The 14,736-nt window shown below is 41.0% G+C and overlaps 1 protein-coding gene across 2 annotated transcripts in view; it reads right to left on the reverse strand.

The window, feature by feature from the left end:
• Positions 1-14,190, reverse strand: part of LOC147605160 (chromatin remodeling protein DDM1-like) — an 80,013-nt gene extending 65,823 nt beyond the window's left edge. For both annotated transcript variants that reach the window (XM_086793764.1, XM_086793763.1), the window contains exons 1-13: positions 13,985-14,190; positions 13,539-13,618; positions 13,418-13,452; positions 12,792-12,945; positions 12,138-12,391; positions 11,925-11,994; positions 11,658-11,806; positions 11,326-11,401; positions 11,144-11,199; positions 10,993-11,047; positions 10,663-10,869; positions 10,505-10,575; positions 342-423 (exon numbers count right to left, since the gene is read on the reverse strand). In XM_086793764.1, the coding sequence (XP_086649890.1) occupies positions 342-423; positions 10,505-10,575; positions 10,663-10,869; positions 10,993-11,047; positions 11,144-11,199; positions 11,326-11,401; positions 11,658-11,806; positions 11,925-11,994; positions 12,138-12,391; positions 12,792-12,945; positions 13,418-13,452; positions 13,539-13,618; positions 13,985-13,991 (1,296 nt within the window). In that variant the 5' untranslated portion in view covers positions 13,992-14,190. The remainder of the gene's footprint in view (positions 1-341; positions 424-10,504; positions 10,576-10,662; positions 10,870-10,992; positions 11,048-11,143; positions 11,200-11,325; positions 11,402-11,657; positions 11,807-11,924; positions 11,995-12,137; positions 12,392-12,791; positions 12,946-13,417; positions 13,453-13,538; positions 13,619-13,984) is intronic.
• Positions 14,191-14,736: the final 546 nt, after the last annotated feature.

Below are 14,736 nucleotides of genomic sequence, written 5' to 3' on the forward strand. Positions count from 1 at the left end.
AAATTAGGTTACATCTCTTGTATAGCAAGACACCTTTTGGTATGCATCAATAGATAGGCATGCATGAGTAGGATCTCAGTTCAGATCCAAGAGCCATTGTACATATGCATGTTTTGGAGTATAGAGTAGATTAGGTTACATCTCTTGTCTCTTCCTTTTCTAAATGTTTGCAAGATTAATAAGGATTAGCAATAATCATCATTAGGGCTCATGAGCTACTCAACATAGGGCTTATTTCTTTACAAAAAAGGAAAATGTGTTTACTGTGCATTTGTAGAAAGACAGCATGGCAACCAAAACTAGGTACAAAACTGATGCATAGTTTAAGAAATGAGATTTGCCTTGCTCCTTCCAAATATGCCTGCCGCTTCTGCCTCCAGTTGAATTAGAACTTTGCTGTTTTTCAACAGTAAACGCCTATACCTGCCAAATCAGTCTTCTAAGAAAAACAAAAACTGGATACAAAGCTAACTCAACAGGTGGCAACTTAGTATTTTCAGTTTTTTATCTCTGCAAATAACAAAACAACGTACAGATAACTTGACATGATAATTACATTACTAATGCAAAAGGAGTATTGTGATACATAGGACATTTGTGGCCGATCTCCAAATTGCACTCACCCAATTGATTTTTCAGAAACTGAACCATAGCTAATGAATTATCAAATGAGGAAGGTTAAAACACATTTCAATACAGCATAAAAAGAGGGTTTTGATACTTGAAAGTACTCGACAAGATATTCATAGGAAAGGAACTTGATGTGCCTTACAAGGAGGTATGAAAGACAACCTATCAAGTATTTGTAGGAAGAATGCACCTTCATGGTTTCTTGTCCATTAGTAGCCATTCATTCATGCAATCAGTCCAGTTTTATCATGGATTAGTAGATTGAGAGTAGCCTCAGCTAGATCTCAGACACACTTAATAGACAAACATTAAAAACTATAGTATACATCACCTCGATCAATGAGAAGGCCTGCAATTCAACCTAACACATAGAAGCTTGCACACAAAACACAAGGAAAAGCCCTATGTAGCATTTCAACTTATTGGTTGACTCTCTCTCAGGGCGGCAAGCCTGGAATGATGCAAATTTGTGGAGTGTAAACCTAGTGACACGTGAAAGACAGAGACAGAAAGAAAGAAAGAAAGATATAAGCGTTTACTTAAGACCCAATGGGGCCTATTAGGCCAAAGTGATACAATAATGTCCATGGCATATCTCATCATGGAACGAAAAATAAAAAAGAAACAAATCACAACTATCTCACTGGGGTGATACAAAACTGACCACAAGGGTACATGAGGCCAAATGTATCATCAAAACATTAAGCTATTGTAACTATTTGGCCCTCCGAGCTCTTTTTGACGTGATGGAACGCATGCCCGGACACTTGGACTGGTTGATCGACACATGAGAATAGGGTTCCTAAAGCTACCACTTGAAAAAGTCAAAAAGCAAGAAAAAGCAAAGGGTCAAACTATGTTGACCAAGAGCTAGGGGCAGCACCATTGAAAAGAGGACGTCGAACTGGATCAAAAAGCTAAAAGCCGCTTTTCCAAAAAGCATCTCCAAGGCCAAAAAGCAAGACCTTGAAGCTACAAAAGCACAAATCAAGAACTTTGGCTATTTTTTACTATTATTAAAATATTTAAACAAGAAAAGCAAAAGCAAGGTATGGCAAAATATTAAATATTAAAATATTTAAAAAAGAAAAGCAAAAGCAAGGTATGGCAAAAAGCAAGGACCCTCCTTCAAGTATATAAGAAGCTTGTACCCTCTTGAAGATTTGGACGAGAGCTTGTGGAGAATTTGTGGAGAGTCACCTTGGAGATTCATCTTGTGTGAGAACGAAGCTTTATCATCATAGTGTTCCTCTCTGCCTCCTTGCGCCACCTTGCTGCGCCTCTGCAAAGCCCATTTCCGCAAGCGCCGCCTCTACAACGCCCATCTCCACCGGCTGAACAGCCGCCGCCACCCCAAAGCCATCTCCGCAACTCGTTGCGTCACTCTCCAACACCTTCGCCGCCAGTTGCACCGCCTCTGTGCTACCTTGTGTGTCGCCTACCGCCTCCAACAACGCCGCATGTGCCTCTTGTAATGCCGTCATGACTGCCATTCAATTGCCATGTGCACCGCCTATCAACCATAGCCTACACCGCCTTTGGAGGGCTACCACCATCTGGAGGAGCGCCACCACCACCCCTTGGGGGAAGAGCCTTGGACAGCCTTGCTTGTTGCACCATCTTCTCTCATTCTTCTACCTCGGTGTGTGCCTTTTTTAGATTCTTCTCTAGATTAGGTGTAGAGACTCTTGTGGGAATGCGAGAGTATCAGATCTGATTTAGACATTGGATATTGGTACTAGCCCAACGTAAGACTCTTGTGCATCTTCCTAGTGGTGAGCTCAAGCATTAGAGATCTTGTTTAATATTGTATTCATTTGTTGTGTTGGTCCTAGCTTGGAAAAGCCCGTGGATTGCTTTTGAAATAAATTCCTGAAAAGGGAGGGGAGCCTGTTCCCCGCTCAATGTGGTGTACTATGTAAAAATCCCTAAACTCTCCTCTCTCTCTCCCCCACTCTCTATCTATGTCTCTTGGACACATGAAATCTGTCAATAAGTCTAAAATTAGTGAACATGTGTTTCTATGCCTTGCACCTGTCAGATTCACATGAGTTTTAGAGTGATGTTCCCTTATGCAGGGAGATGCCACGTATTAATTATTGATCACATTGGATAAGCTTAGATGCTATTTTTAGCCAGTCATCCTAGATAAAAAGTTATTCCCACCTGGCAATTTGATGCCCTTAATATTGATGAAATTTGGTAAAACCTTACAAATGGCATCTACCAGGTACATAGAAGCCAGTACTAAGGGCTTGAGTCATTTGGACAGGTGTAAGCTGCTAAAAATAGAAATAGTCAATTTTTAAGCCACTAAAAGAGCAATTTTTCAAAAATTGGGCTGTTGGAAAAATCCCGATGACATGTATATACTAACAAGAGCTAGACACCTCCTACCCCATGTCACTACACGCTCTATTGGGCTTACAGCTATCATGCACAATGGCTGGCAAGCAATTTTAGATCAAAAAGTGATGTCGTCAAATCATGGCCACCTTCTATGGATGGCCATCCAAGATCATCTAGTGCAAGATCTCGAACATCTAGTTTAGATCACTCAAACGGTAGTGTATAAATCCAATAGCTATGGACAACGGTCTAATCTTAGGATGGTCTACATCGCTTATACTCATCTAGCATCACGTGATTCTCAATCCGAAATTACTCAATTTATGACAAAGAGCTCCTTATCGTGATCCAAGCCCTTAAACACTAGAAACAATTCTAGTATGGATGCAACTTTGTTGTTTGCATTGATCACCAAGCGCTTAAATGGTTACAAACTATGCCTAGAATCTAAGACCAAGAAGTTTCAAACTCCTAGTCTCTCTCATGACAATTTCACGGTTGCCTCATGCATCAATATGCATCAATATCATTTAGCCATCACGAGAGTGTGATGAATCATTAAACTTATCACCTTACGAGTGACGTTTCAATGCTTAAACAATCACTTGTTGTCACCTCACAAACTAGCATTGCTCCTCATATTTACCATGGGTTAACTATGCCAAAGCATAGAATGCTCTGGATAAGAAACCCACGAAGCCTCAAGAGATCCTACGTGAGAATACACTCTGGCATCCCGTACCACCAAAGCACACCCCACATAAAACCCCCATAAAGCATGATCAATGAAATGGCCAACTTTCTCTCCTCCAACCTAACTTGAAGCAACCAAATTCCCCTCTAAACACCAAGGTCAAACCTTGAAAACAACTTCACGCGTAAAACCTTGAGAAAAATTGAAAATGAACAAAAGAGAGTAGAGAGAGAAGACACCACACTAGGAGTCAGAATAGCCATAGGCCGACCCCCCCTCCGAGTTATATTAAATAAAACTTCTTGGGGAAGTCTTGAGTACAAGTTCTTAAGAGCTAGAGAGCTCACGTGTCTTTTTACATGTCTCAACAATGAGAGCATAGCTGAATTTATAGTTCTTGCCCAAAAGCACTTGGAAAAAGCATTATAGCCCAAATTGCATCTTTTTAATAAAGAAAGCTCTTCTCTTTATAGTATTTAAAAAGCATAGTGGTTGAGTACTTTAGGTACAAGGCGATATGGTACGTGTACGATACGAGTATGTAAAGTACGCATCAAGATAAGTACTTTAAGCACGCTCACGTTTTTTACTATGTATCTATGTATGTATGTATGTATAGTAACGTAAGGAATATCTAGCATCCATACAAAAATAACATGAAAGAAAATGGTAATGCTAAAATGAAACTAATCTATTAACTACTGAGCAATGATCACTGACTTAAATAATTAAAAAGCGGGCCAATAAGTGTTTTGCTTTGAACCTCATATTTGGTACGCAAACCTTATCCGTACGAGGTACGGTACATATGGAGTGGTACGAAAAGTATTGAAGGTACACATCGAATGAGTACGGGTACAGAATGCAACTATGTTAAAAAGCTTTTAATCTTTTGCTTTCCAAAAGCTAGTCGCATCATTCCAAGCCTCGTTGTTATTCTGCCACATCGACATCACGTTATCGATGCCACGTGACTTTTTTTTCAAAACTCTTTTTTTTGCGCGTTGCGTTTTTGCATATCAACAACCTATATTTTGATGCTCCAATGACACCTCCTAGCTTATTTAACAATTGTCCTCAATTGATAGGTCTTGATTTTCTCTGCTTTTTCTTGTTGTAGGCTTAGCTCTTCTCTCCCTGGCTCTTGAGACATGGTTCTTTATGCGGAATGTCCTCCTCTTCTCTTATGCTTGGCTTTGGAAAGAATCTTATCCCATAAGTCTTTTACTTAAGAAATGTAAGAAATGACAATCACCTTCATTAAGAGACAAACCATATAGCTGACTTTCCAAATTAATCACTCTATAGTGAGACTCTTCCTCTCAAACTATCCTTACAAGATCCTCCATGCCTCAAACAGATGCCTCTCGTTTGAATAAGCGAAATCATAGAATCCGACATGGTCATGATAATCAAGGCAAAGGCTTGAGCATTGTGCTCCTCCCTATCTGCAATCAACTATGGGTCAACTACTACTTCACCAATAGCACCTTCGTCATCCTCAATGATAAGTCTCCTTCTCAACCTAGATGTGAGACTCTTCTCTCGCCCTCCTAGTTTCAACTCCTTGCCTTCAACAATTTTCCACAACTTGCGAGCAACAAGCTAACTCCGGATCTTTGAGAATCCAATAGGTAGTAGAGATGCCACTAAGCCATTTTGTTAAAAAGCTCCCACTAGAATTGGGAAATTCCCCGATGGAGCTGCTAGTGTCGGGTATTAGCTAGAGTAGAAAGTAATGGAATGGTGGAGAAATTTGGCATGGTGCTTGCTGGACCTCCATAATACCTAACAGGTCAAGTCTTATATCAATCGTATGGAGCACCAACGCATGAGGAAGGGACAAAAAGAATGAGTCCATGACTTGACATGGGCAAAATGCTACCTTTTAATTCCCTGAGTGAAATCTTCCCTCCTTGCCATGTCTCAACCCTAAACCAATGCTTATACTAAAGACCTCAACCAATAGTGCAAGAATCCTTGAATTTGCAGCCAAAACACCACTTGCAACAAAAAAACAGCTTACCCCCTTTACGTTTAAACTAAAAACAGTTCTCACTAACTTGGCCTCGATGAAGAGTTGCACCACACTTTCGTTTTGCTGCAAATGGGTTCAATCACCTTTCCTCCCTTCTCCACAAGATGAAGAACCAACACTAAATTTGCATTTTTCAGCAGACCCTTTCTTCATATGATGAGCGATAACATAGCCCTTGCGTTTTCACCTCTACGGGATGAAGAGCAATGTTTTTAGCAGACCATTCCTCCACGAGATGAAAAACATGTCTTCGCGTTTTCAGTTCCACATGGAGAAGAACAGCACATGACTTCAACCAAGCTCCCTATGGTTATGCACAAAGTCAACTCTGCTATGGCAAAAAAAATGCAACTCCAACAAGTCACCAACAGCAACAAACCAAGAAAGAACTCACGTGAATTGCAGTAGGGCTGCACATGCACAGCTCCACGTGTTTGCAACAGAACGTGCTTTACGTTGATTGCACTTACGAATAATGTTACATAAGGGTCCTTTATATAGGCGCTAAACTAAACCTAGCCTCAAACTGCGTGGACTAAAGTGTATTCACACTAACATTACACTTAATTAAGAGACTCTTCACATGTCCGTAAATATAACACTTACATATGGCTCTGATGTCTCCTCAAGGAGACACAAGTGGAGATGCACTATAAACCCTACATCCAACAATTTTGGCATGCTTTATTTGATAATGTTCATACTAAGCCAAATTTGTTAAGTGCATTCCATCCACAAGCACAAGCGAAGATAAACAACCAATTGGCTTTCGATGTGGTAAAGTGTTACATCTACCATCAACAAGATAATTGGAAAGTATATATACCTTTGTTTCAAGAAAGTCTTAATGATTTTGTTTCTTCCTCCATTGGAAGAACTTTATATGAAGCAACCTTTGGACAACCATTTTTATCATTAATGACGAGGACCATCTTCAAGGTGCTCAGGGCAAATAGGATCATGGAATCCTACAAGAAGTCCTGGAATCTAACAAGGATCGTTCAACCAAAGCACAAGAGGCCTATACTCGTCAAGCCAACAAGAATAAGAGGTGAAGTTTTTCTAGAGCGACTAGGTTTATCTACAAATTATGAAGCAAAGCTGAAGCAAGTGGACACACAATGCCTAAAGGTATTTTTCACAAGTTTTAGACCTTGTCCCATCACTAAGAAAATCAACAAGGTCTCCATGAAGTTACATGCATGATGTATTTGATGTCAACCCAACTCAAGCCGTATAAAAGTCCAAAACCATCCAAGGTTCCAAACAAGCCAAAACAAAGACTATAGACGAAGTAAAAAGTCATGATTCTAAAAGAACTAGTTCTTCAGCTTGGCTCTATCCATCAAACGCGACGACCTTGCCAAATCCCAAAATTGAGGAACGCATTAAGCAATTTGGTTGGACAAGGAGTTCTTTGCAAAGTATCCAAAATTGTTGACACGCTACCTCAAGGCAATGGAACTCCCATCAACAAGCTAAGCAAGAGGCCATGTCACATGCATCCCGCACTTAGATGCCGTGGATATACTACAAACTCAAGTGCAAGGCCCGAATAATAGGCATTTTGTGAGCCCTTGTCCAAGATGAGTCACCAATGTACTGCCAAGGGATAGTAAGAGTCATGCACATCCAGCACATCAATATTATGCTCGTCCTACGCTCATTCATAACCCTCTTGTACTACGTAATGCATCATGTCATCCCATGCACTTATTAGGCCATTGATCGTGTGCCCATCATCAAGTAGGTCAAAATGTGTCCTAATGTGTATAAATCCTTTTACAAGATACTAGCAACAACATACATCCAGCACATACGTCCTACGCTCATTCATAACCCTCTTGTACTACGTAATGCATCATGTCATCCCATGCACTTATTAGGCCATTGATCGTGTGCCCATCATCAAGTAGGTCAAAATGTGTCCTAATGTGTATAAATCCTTTTACAAGATACTAGCAACAACATACATCCAACACATCAATATTATGCTCGTCCTACGCTCATTCGTAACCCTCTTGTACTACGTAATGCATCATGTCATCCCATGCACTTATTACGCCATTGATCGTGTGCCCATCATCAAGTAGGTCAAAATGTGTCCTAATGTGTATAAATCCTTTTACAAGATACTAACAACAACATACATCCAGCAAGCACATCAATATTATGCTTGTCCTATGCTCATTCGTAACCCTCTTGTACTACGTAATGCATCATGTCATCCCATGCACTTATTAGGCCATTGATCATGTGCCTATCATCAAGTAGGTCAAAATGTGTCCTAATGTGTATAAATCCTTTTACAAGATACTAGCAACAGCGTAGTCATGGAGCAATGGATAAAGGCCATCCTTTTGGACCTGAGACGGCCCATTGACCACCTACACATGAGAGCCATGTGAATCTGGGTGACCACGACCATGGACAATGGCCCAATGTGAAAAAATATTTAAAAAAGCACCGACAAGGCATCCTCTTCACCCACGATCAGCCCTGAGCCCTAGTTCTCTTGTTACCATGCAATTGGCCAAACCCGCATATCCTATCTAAGGATACTTTAAGACCCTAACATGTCATCTCATCATTGTCTTGCAAGCAAGGTTAATACCACCTACAACAAAGATCAAAACAATCCTCAACCTTAAACAAGCATAGGAGATCAACTAACAATACCATATCACTATTGAATCGATCACTGCGCACTACTCACCAAGGTGGAGGTGGAGAAGGAACACCTCCATACATTTTCCACAAAGTTATCGAAGGAGCTTCCCATACTTCAAGCTCAAGCGGCAAGGTTGGTGACCCTCCGTGAACCCTCCAATTAGCTTTGGATAAACTCGTTCTTCCAAAGTCTACATCAACTTCACCAACCTTGAGTCCCTCCATTCTTGCCACCACATGGAGATTCCCATCTACACAGCCTAGCAAGTCGATTGCATGAGCAAGTCTTATGATTTTAGCGTCAATTTTTTTGCATTTTAAAAATCATTATGTATGTTCACAACACTTAGTGACATTCATCATTGTACATAAGCCATGTCATTTCAATTATGTGCTATTAGTGTTTGCAATTTTTGTTTTGCATGGATTGTGATGGTCATTCTATATCTTCTCTTCGCCAACCTATACATTATTGCAACTGTATCTTGGCTTGTAAAGTGATTCATTTGCCTACTAGTGCAACTTGACGATAAGTCACCAAGATGTGACACCCGTAAAGGACGAGTAACCTACCCAATGACCAACTCCCCTCACATTGATCGCACCCACACACCAACTTACACATCTTCGCCGAGTTGATGGTGCTCTCTCCAAAGACACCTACCACTTGGATGACTTAGAAGGTAACATCGCCTCTAATGTACGAAGTCGCTTTTGGAACTTTCTAAGGACTAGTTGTTAACTCTTTATTGATTACTAGTGTTACGAAGTGAGCTTCGTTCTATCATCTTTCATTAGATATTGTTCAAGATTTTCAACATGATCGTGTTTCTATGGAGCGTTACTACTTATATTGTGGTTTCATGTCTTCACAAGTGGTGTCTCCATAATGGTGTCTTCATTGTGTTGTGTATCTAATGGAGCAAGACAAAGTAGTTGCACGTCTCCCTAGCTCGAGTAACAACTCCTACCCTACAGTTGGAACTCATTCTTGTGACGCTTCAGGCTTCCAATTAGTGCACCTAGGCAAGCAAATATGCTACACTTGCCTCCTCCATGATAGCTTCCACAAGGAAAATATGGTCCAATGTCCAGTAAATCCTCCTAGAGCCAAATTGTCCTCTAGCCCTATGGCCATATCTCTATCAATGTACTGATCTAAGACTCCAAAACCAATGCATATAACTTGGTCCTATAGTTATTAGGATTTAGGGAGTTCCTTGCTTTATGACTCAGAACACTGATATTTGTGGACCAAAATGGTGGAAAGACTTCACAAATTGAAGATGTCTATTAGAAAAACTAGAACATTGCATCCATGAGCAAAGTGCTCTATCTCGAGGTCTTGATGGTCCGAGGACATCTAAGTGATTACAAGACGCATGCACTTTAGCCACTGTCTCTTTGGGTGTGGAATGGATATAGCTACACTTCATAACATTAAGTGCCACATTAAAAAGGGAGATTGATAGTAGAAGAAAAAAAGCAAGGATACAAGAGGTTGTGGATAGGAGAGAAGAAAAGATAATCAAAGGAGGCATAAAGAGAAAATGAATGAAAAGGATAATTGAAAGAGAAAAAATAAGAGTAATCATAATGCAAGTATGATGTAATGTCCAAAGTCCGTCAAAGGTCTTTATGAAGAAAAGACCTCTCAAGTACAAAGTTCAAAGTTCAAAATATCCAAAAACAACACAACACTACTTCACACACACACACACACACACACACACATATATATATAACACAGTGAGAGACTAATTGCAACAAATTGACTCAAAGCAAACATTAGAAAAAGTTATGAGAAAGAATGTAAGGACTTTGTGTTCACATACCTGAACAAATATTAACTAAAGTGCTATCTTAACTTCAAGAGAGTCTGGACTTTGCGTGCACATACCTGAACAAATATTAACTAAGTGCTATCTTAACTTCAAGAGAGTCTACTCACAAAGCTTCAAACCATCAACTCCATCATGCACAACACAAACTACATGCTAAAACAAGGAACTCCACATAGATCACAAAGTTTCATCTCCAAAACATACTTGTTTAGAAAAGATCTTCGTTTAAAAACATGTCATTAATTCAAGAATGTGTACTAAATGAAGAAACATGCATACCAGAAGTGTTGCATTTTGGACAAAGGACTAAATATCTTTAACTCTGTTCTGGGTGGCAATGACTTCTCAACCTGGATGAAGAAAATATAAAGATTACTATTCAAATTTAGAAACAGGCCAACCCAACTCAAACTACCTGTTCAGGGAAAGATACTTGCATCCGCTTTTAGGCGCCGTAGGCACAAGGTCTTCAGCAACAAGTGTGCCTTGTCAAGGGTTTTATAATCACACGTGGATTGGGATATACTATAGATGCTATCAAACAATTTGGAATCTGTGAAGATTTCTGGAAACATTTGATTAAAGAGAGCCCAAAGTTCATGCAGATTGTTCTGCAAAGGAGTTCCCGTTAGTAACAAAAGGCCCTGCAGACAAGCACCATGCAGTCAAATTCTGCATGATCAGCAAAGAACTCTATTTTGACTGATCTGTTCTTAATGCAGTAGCCATCTGTTTCGGCCACAAAGAAATGCAATTGCTCATCACACCTGTCGATTAATGTGGCGCACTGCATCTGAGATCAAGGCATTTTCATTCTTTATCCTAAAAAACAGGACAGAAAGCCACGCAACAATGCATCGGTAAGAAAACCAAATATGGTGCAGTGCAAAGAGTTGCAAACAGTTTAGGTAGTTATACTTGTGTCCTTCGTCCAGAACTAAATAGCGCCAATGAATTTTTGAGCGGAGAATCATCTGCAAGGGCCCCACAAAATATTATAAGCTGAAACAGCACTACAAACAAACAGAAGTTTTTCCCATTTGCCCTGCTCAAAGGGCAGACTACTGCTATATGAAGCAGGTCATGAGCATGCAGTTCACCTTCATGTTTTGAGAAGACACCATCTCATAGGTTGTCACAACCACATCAAAAGATGAGGACTTATTCAGCACCTCCCTGTTCAAAAGCAGCCCTTCAGTGCGTTACGCATAAGCGACACATAACGGCTATTTTACGCGATTAAAAACTGGCATAATAGTGCGACGGTTCTCTCTCTTTCACATATACACAATACAATGCAATGGTTCTCTTTGTCTCTCTCTCTCTCTCTCATTACAGGAATCTTCTCTCTCTCTCTCTCCAGCTTAATCTAATTAGATCGTTTTAACTATGATTCTCAATCCAAGAGTCTAATTCCAGGCAAGTACCATACCTGCGGAAGCGTTCTCTCTCAGCTTTGTCTGAGGAGTGCAGCCGAATAACTCTTAGTTCAGGACACCAGTGCTGAAATTCTCTCATCCAAGATGATAGCACTGAAAGAGGACACACTACCAGATGTGGACCTTCCACATGCCGTTCAAACTGAGCTTTGAAAAATACAAAACCAAAGGGCATTAGAGGGAGAACATCATCAAAAAGCATATAGGTTTTTTATAAGGAGCCAATAAAACATGATCGGTGTCAAGTTCAACTGCCCAACCTTGAGATATCCCAGGAATGCTATCGTCTGAAGGGTCTTCCCAAGGCCCATTTCATCTGCAAGTATTGCACTGTCATGGTTGCCAATTCGGCATGCACACCAGATGATAGAAAGTTAATACACCATACCACACAAACAGAACACAAGGTCAACTGGTTTACTTTTATGACAATAGAAGAGGTTGGCATAAAGCAGGTCTGTACAGCATTATACCTGAGGCCATTGTCAAACATTGATATTAGAAATGAGAGACCTTCAAGTTGATAATCTCGCATTTCTCCATTAATAATACACTTTGGCTGTCTTGAAATCTGCGTCTTTGGCAAAGATTGCTTGAAAGGAAGCTTTTCTACCAGTTCCGTTATTTTCCTTTGCACATCAGTTGTGATGAATGGCTGAAGTATGTCAAGTACACTAAGCATGAAAACCATGGCTCTATTCCTGGCAACTTTAGAGTCTTCATTTATCTGTTTTGCAAGATAAAGGCAAAGTCAGTATGCCAAGCATGGGATCATTTTCCGCATTGCCTGCTTCAAAGTTGTTTATTCAAGCCTGAATATATTTCTTAAAACTACCATTACGTAATCTATAGTCTATGGCCACAACTTCCACATACAAATTACATTTGCTTGAAGAAAACACAGTTCTACCATTTGAAATAGGAACAATCCTTGAAGTTGCGTATTAGAAAAACATAAAGAGCTCAATCCTTGTAAGGAAAGCTCGGCAGTTTCTGGGCTGATTTTACATTTTCAGCGGCTAAAAAGTTATCTAGAGGCTGGTTGTTGTTTCAGGTACTCTAGACAACCTAATGAAATTAAAAAGCCAAGGCTAATCATTAGCATTGAATTCTCTATGTGCACGTACCTTGTGATTATTGCTTGCCCATGCATTCACATTTGCCTTCTTGAGGCCTTGTTCTCCCCCCTTCTTGCTTAATTTGACAACTTTTCTCTTTTTCACTGGCTTTGAAGCTGAGAGCATCTCATTGCCTTCTGTTTCCCTGAAAACACTGGGCTCACTACACAACATTGAAAAAAAAAAGTCAGTCTGCATTATCCCGAATGCCTACATAAATTTCTATGCATATGAGTGGCCCGTGGTAGGACACAAATCTCTCTTAGCCCGGCTTCCAAGTATTGTAAGGGTGGTACTGGGGTGTGTGAATCTCCCCCAGCCGGGTACATCCAAGTTTTTTCTGTGATCACTTCAGCTTCTTAATGGCTGGCCGTAATAAATTGCAATGCATGATAGCAGACATGCATATGGGATGCAGCTGCATGGTTGTGCATCCATCAAAAAGGCACATTGAATGCAAAATAAGAAAAGGAGGCAGGCAAAAAGATTGCGTTTGAAGAACAACTCCTGCAGCCATAATGTCATCAGATGCATGGTTAATAACATGCATGTGATGCATCCCAACCCACTATTAACATACGCATTGTACGTCAAACCTCAGTTCATTGGAGTATTGAAAGGAGGGCTTTGCATACCCTTCTTCTAGCGTGTAGGTGTTTAACCTTAAAACCTGCAGCAAAGCAGAGAAACTCGCATATGAGACACGAAGCGTTAAGGTTGGTACTGGGACGTGACGAGAGAGGCCGAGGTACGCACCGCATGGCCGTCCACGTAAGTTAACCTAGACTTCCGAGGACGCTCGCTTCTCCTGGGTTCCTCCATTGAACTGCCAATGTCTGCAGAAGGCAGGGCAGGAACTCATGTAAGAGCGCTCTCTCTCTCTCTCTCTCTCTCTCTCTCTCCAATCGCGGATGGACGGACCGTACTCCAAAGCCAGTTGCCATCAGCAGACAAGACGGCTTCGTATGCACAGGCAAAGGCACATTCTCATCGCATGCAATCTCTCTCTCTCTCTCTCCCCCGTACACAAAAGACATGAGCACCTCCCCCTCGGAGCCATCCCAAACGCTGACTGTCTATGTGTGGGATCATTGAAATCGCTTCTAGGCGCAGTTTCTCTGAAATACTGTGATTGTGTTTTGGGGGAGGGAGTGGGGAAGATGGATGCGCGACATCAAGAGCCCTCGCCACCGATCACTTACCGGGCATCCAGGCAGGCCGAGACACGCAGAGGGTTAGAAGAGGTGCTTTCGCAGGAGAATGTCCTCTCGCCACCTCCCCTCTCTTTCTCTCTCTTCTGTGATAGGTACCTAGGTAGGTGGAACTCGTAAGCCGGCCCCCTCCGTATTATCATTAATTGTGAGGTTAGCCACTTGGGAGTTCACAAGAGTTAAAAAAATGTAAGTGTGAGAGCTGTTACATCTCCTTCCCGCCATAACTGGAGCTGGGTTCAAACACGTATATGGGCATTGGGCACGCTCATGGCCCTCCTCCAATGGTCAATAGGCTGTTTGGTTTTGCCACGTGGGAAACCCCTCCATAAGCATGAGCAGAAATTTCCATAATTTCTTCGAGATATATCATGATGCATGCAAAGCACATTCACCCCCCCATGAAATTCAAGTTGTTAGCACGTTGTCAACGATTTTTGTGCATGTGATGGAAAAAGAAGACTCTTGTCCACGAGCATGGGTGGGGAGGTGGGGGGGGGGTCTTCTTCTTTCTGAATCCCTCCATCATTCCAGAGCGAAAAGCAAAAAAAAAACCAAGCTAGGGAGCCTGATGTGTAAAAGGTCCTAAACTGCTAGTACACATAATAACGCATCTGTAGGCTTAACATAAACTAATTTATTTCAATCACTTATGCATTAGGAGTAGGGTTTAGGGTACTCACCTCTTTTTCCTCTTGTTCTCCTTGCTTACTAATGTGTTAATGAGAACTAACTTTTTTATT

The sequence above is a fragment of the Cibotium barometz genome, chromosome 60, assembly GCF_041138505.1.
Source record: "Cibotium barometz isolate CiBa-2024 chromosome 60, ASM4113850v1, whole genome shotgun sequence".
NCBI classification, from domain to species: Eukaryota; Viridiplantae; Streptophyta; class Polypodiopsida; order Cyatheales; family Cibotiaceae; genus Cibotium; species Cibotium barometz.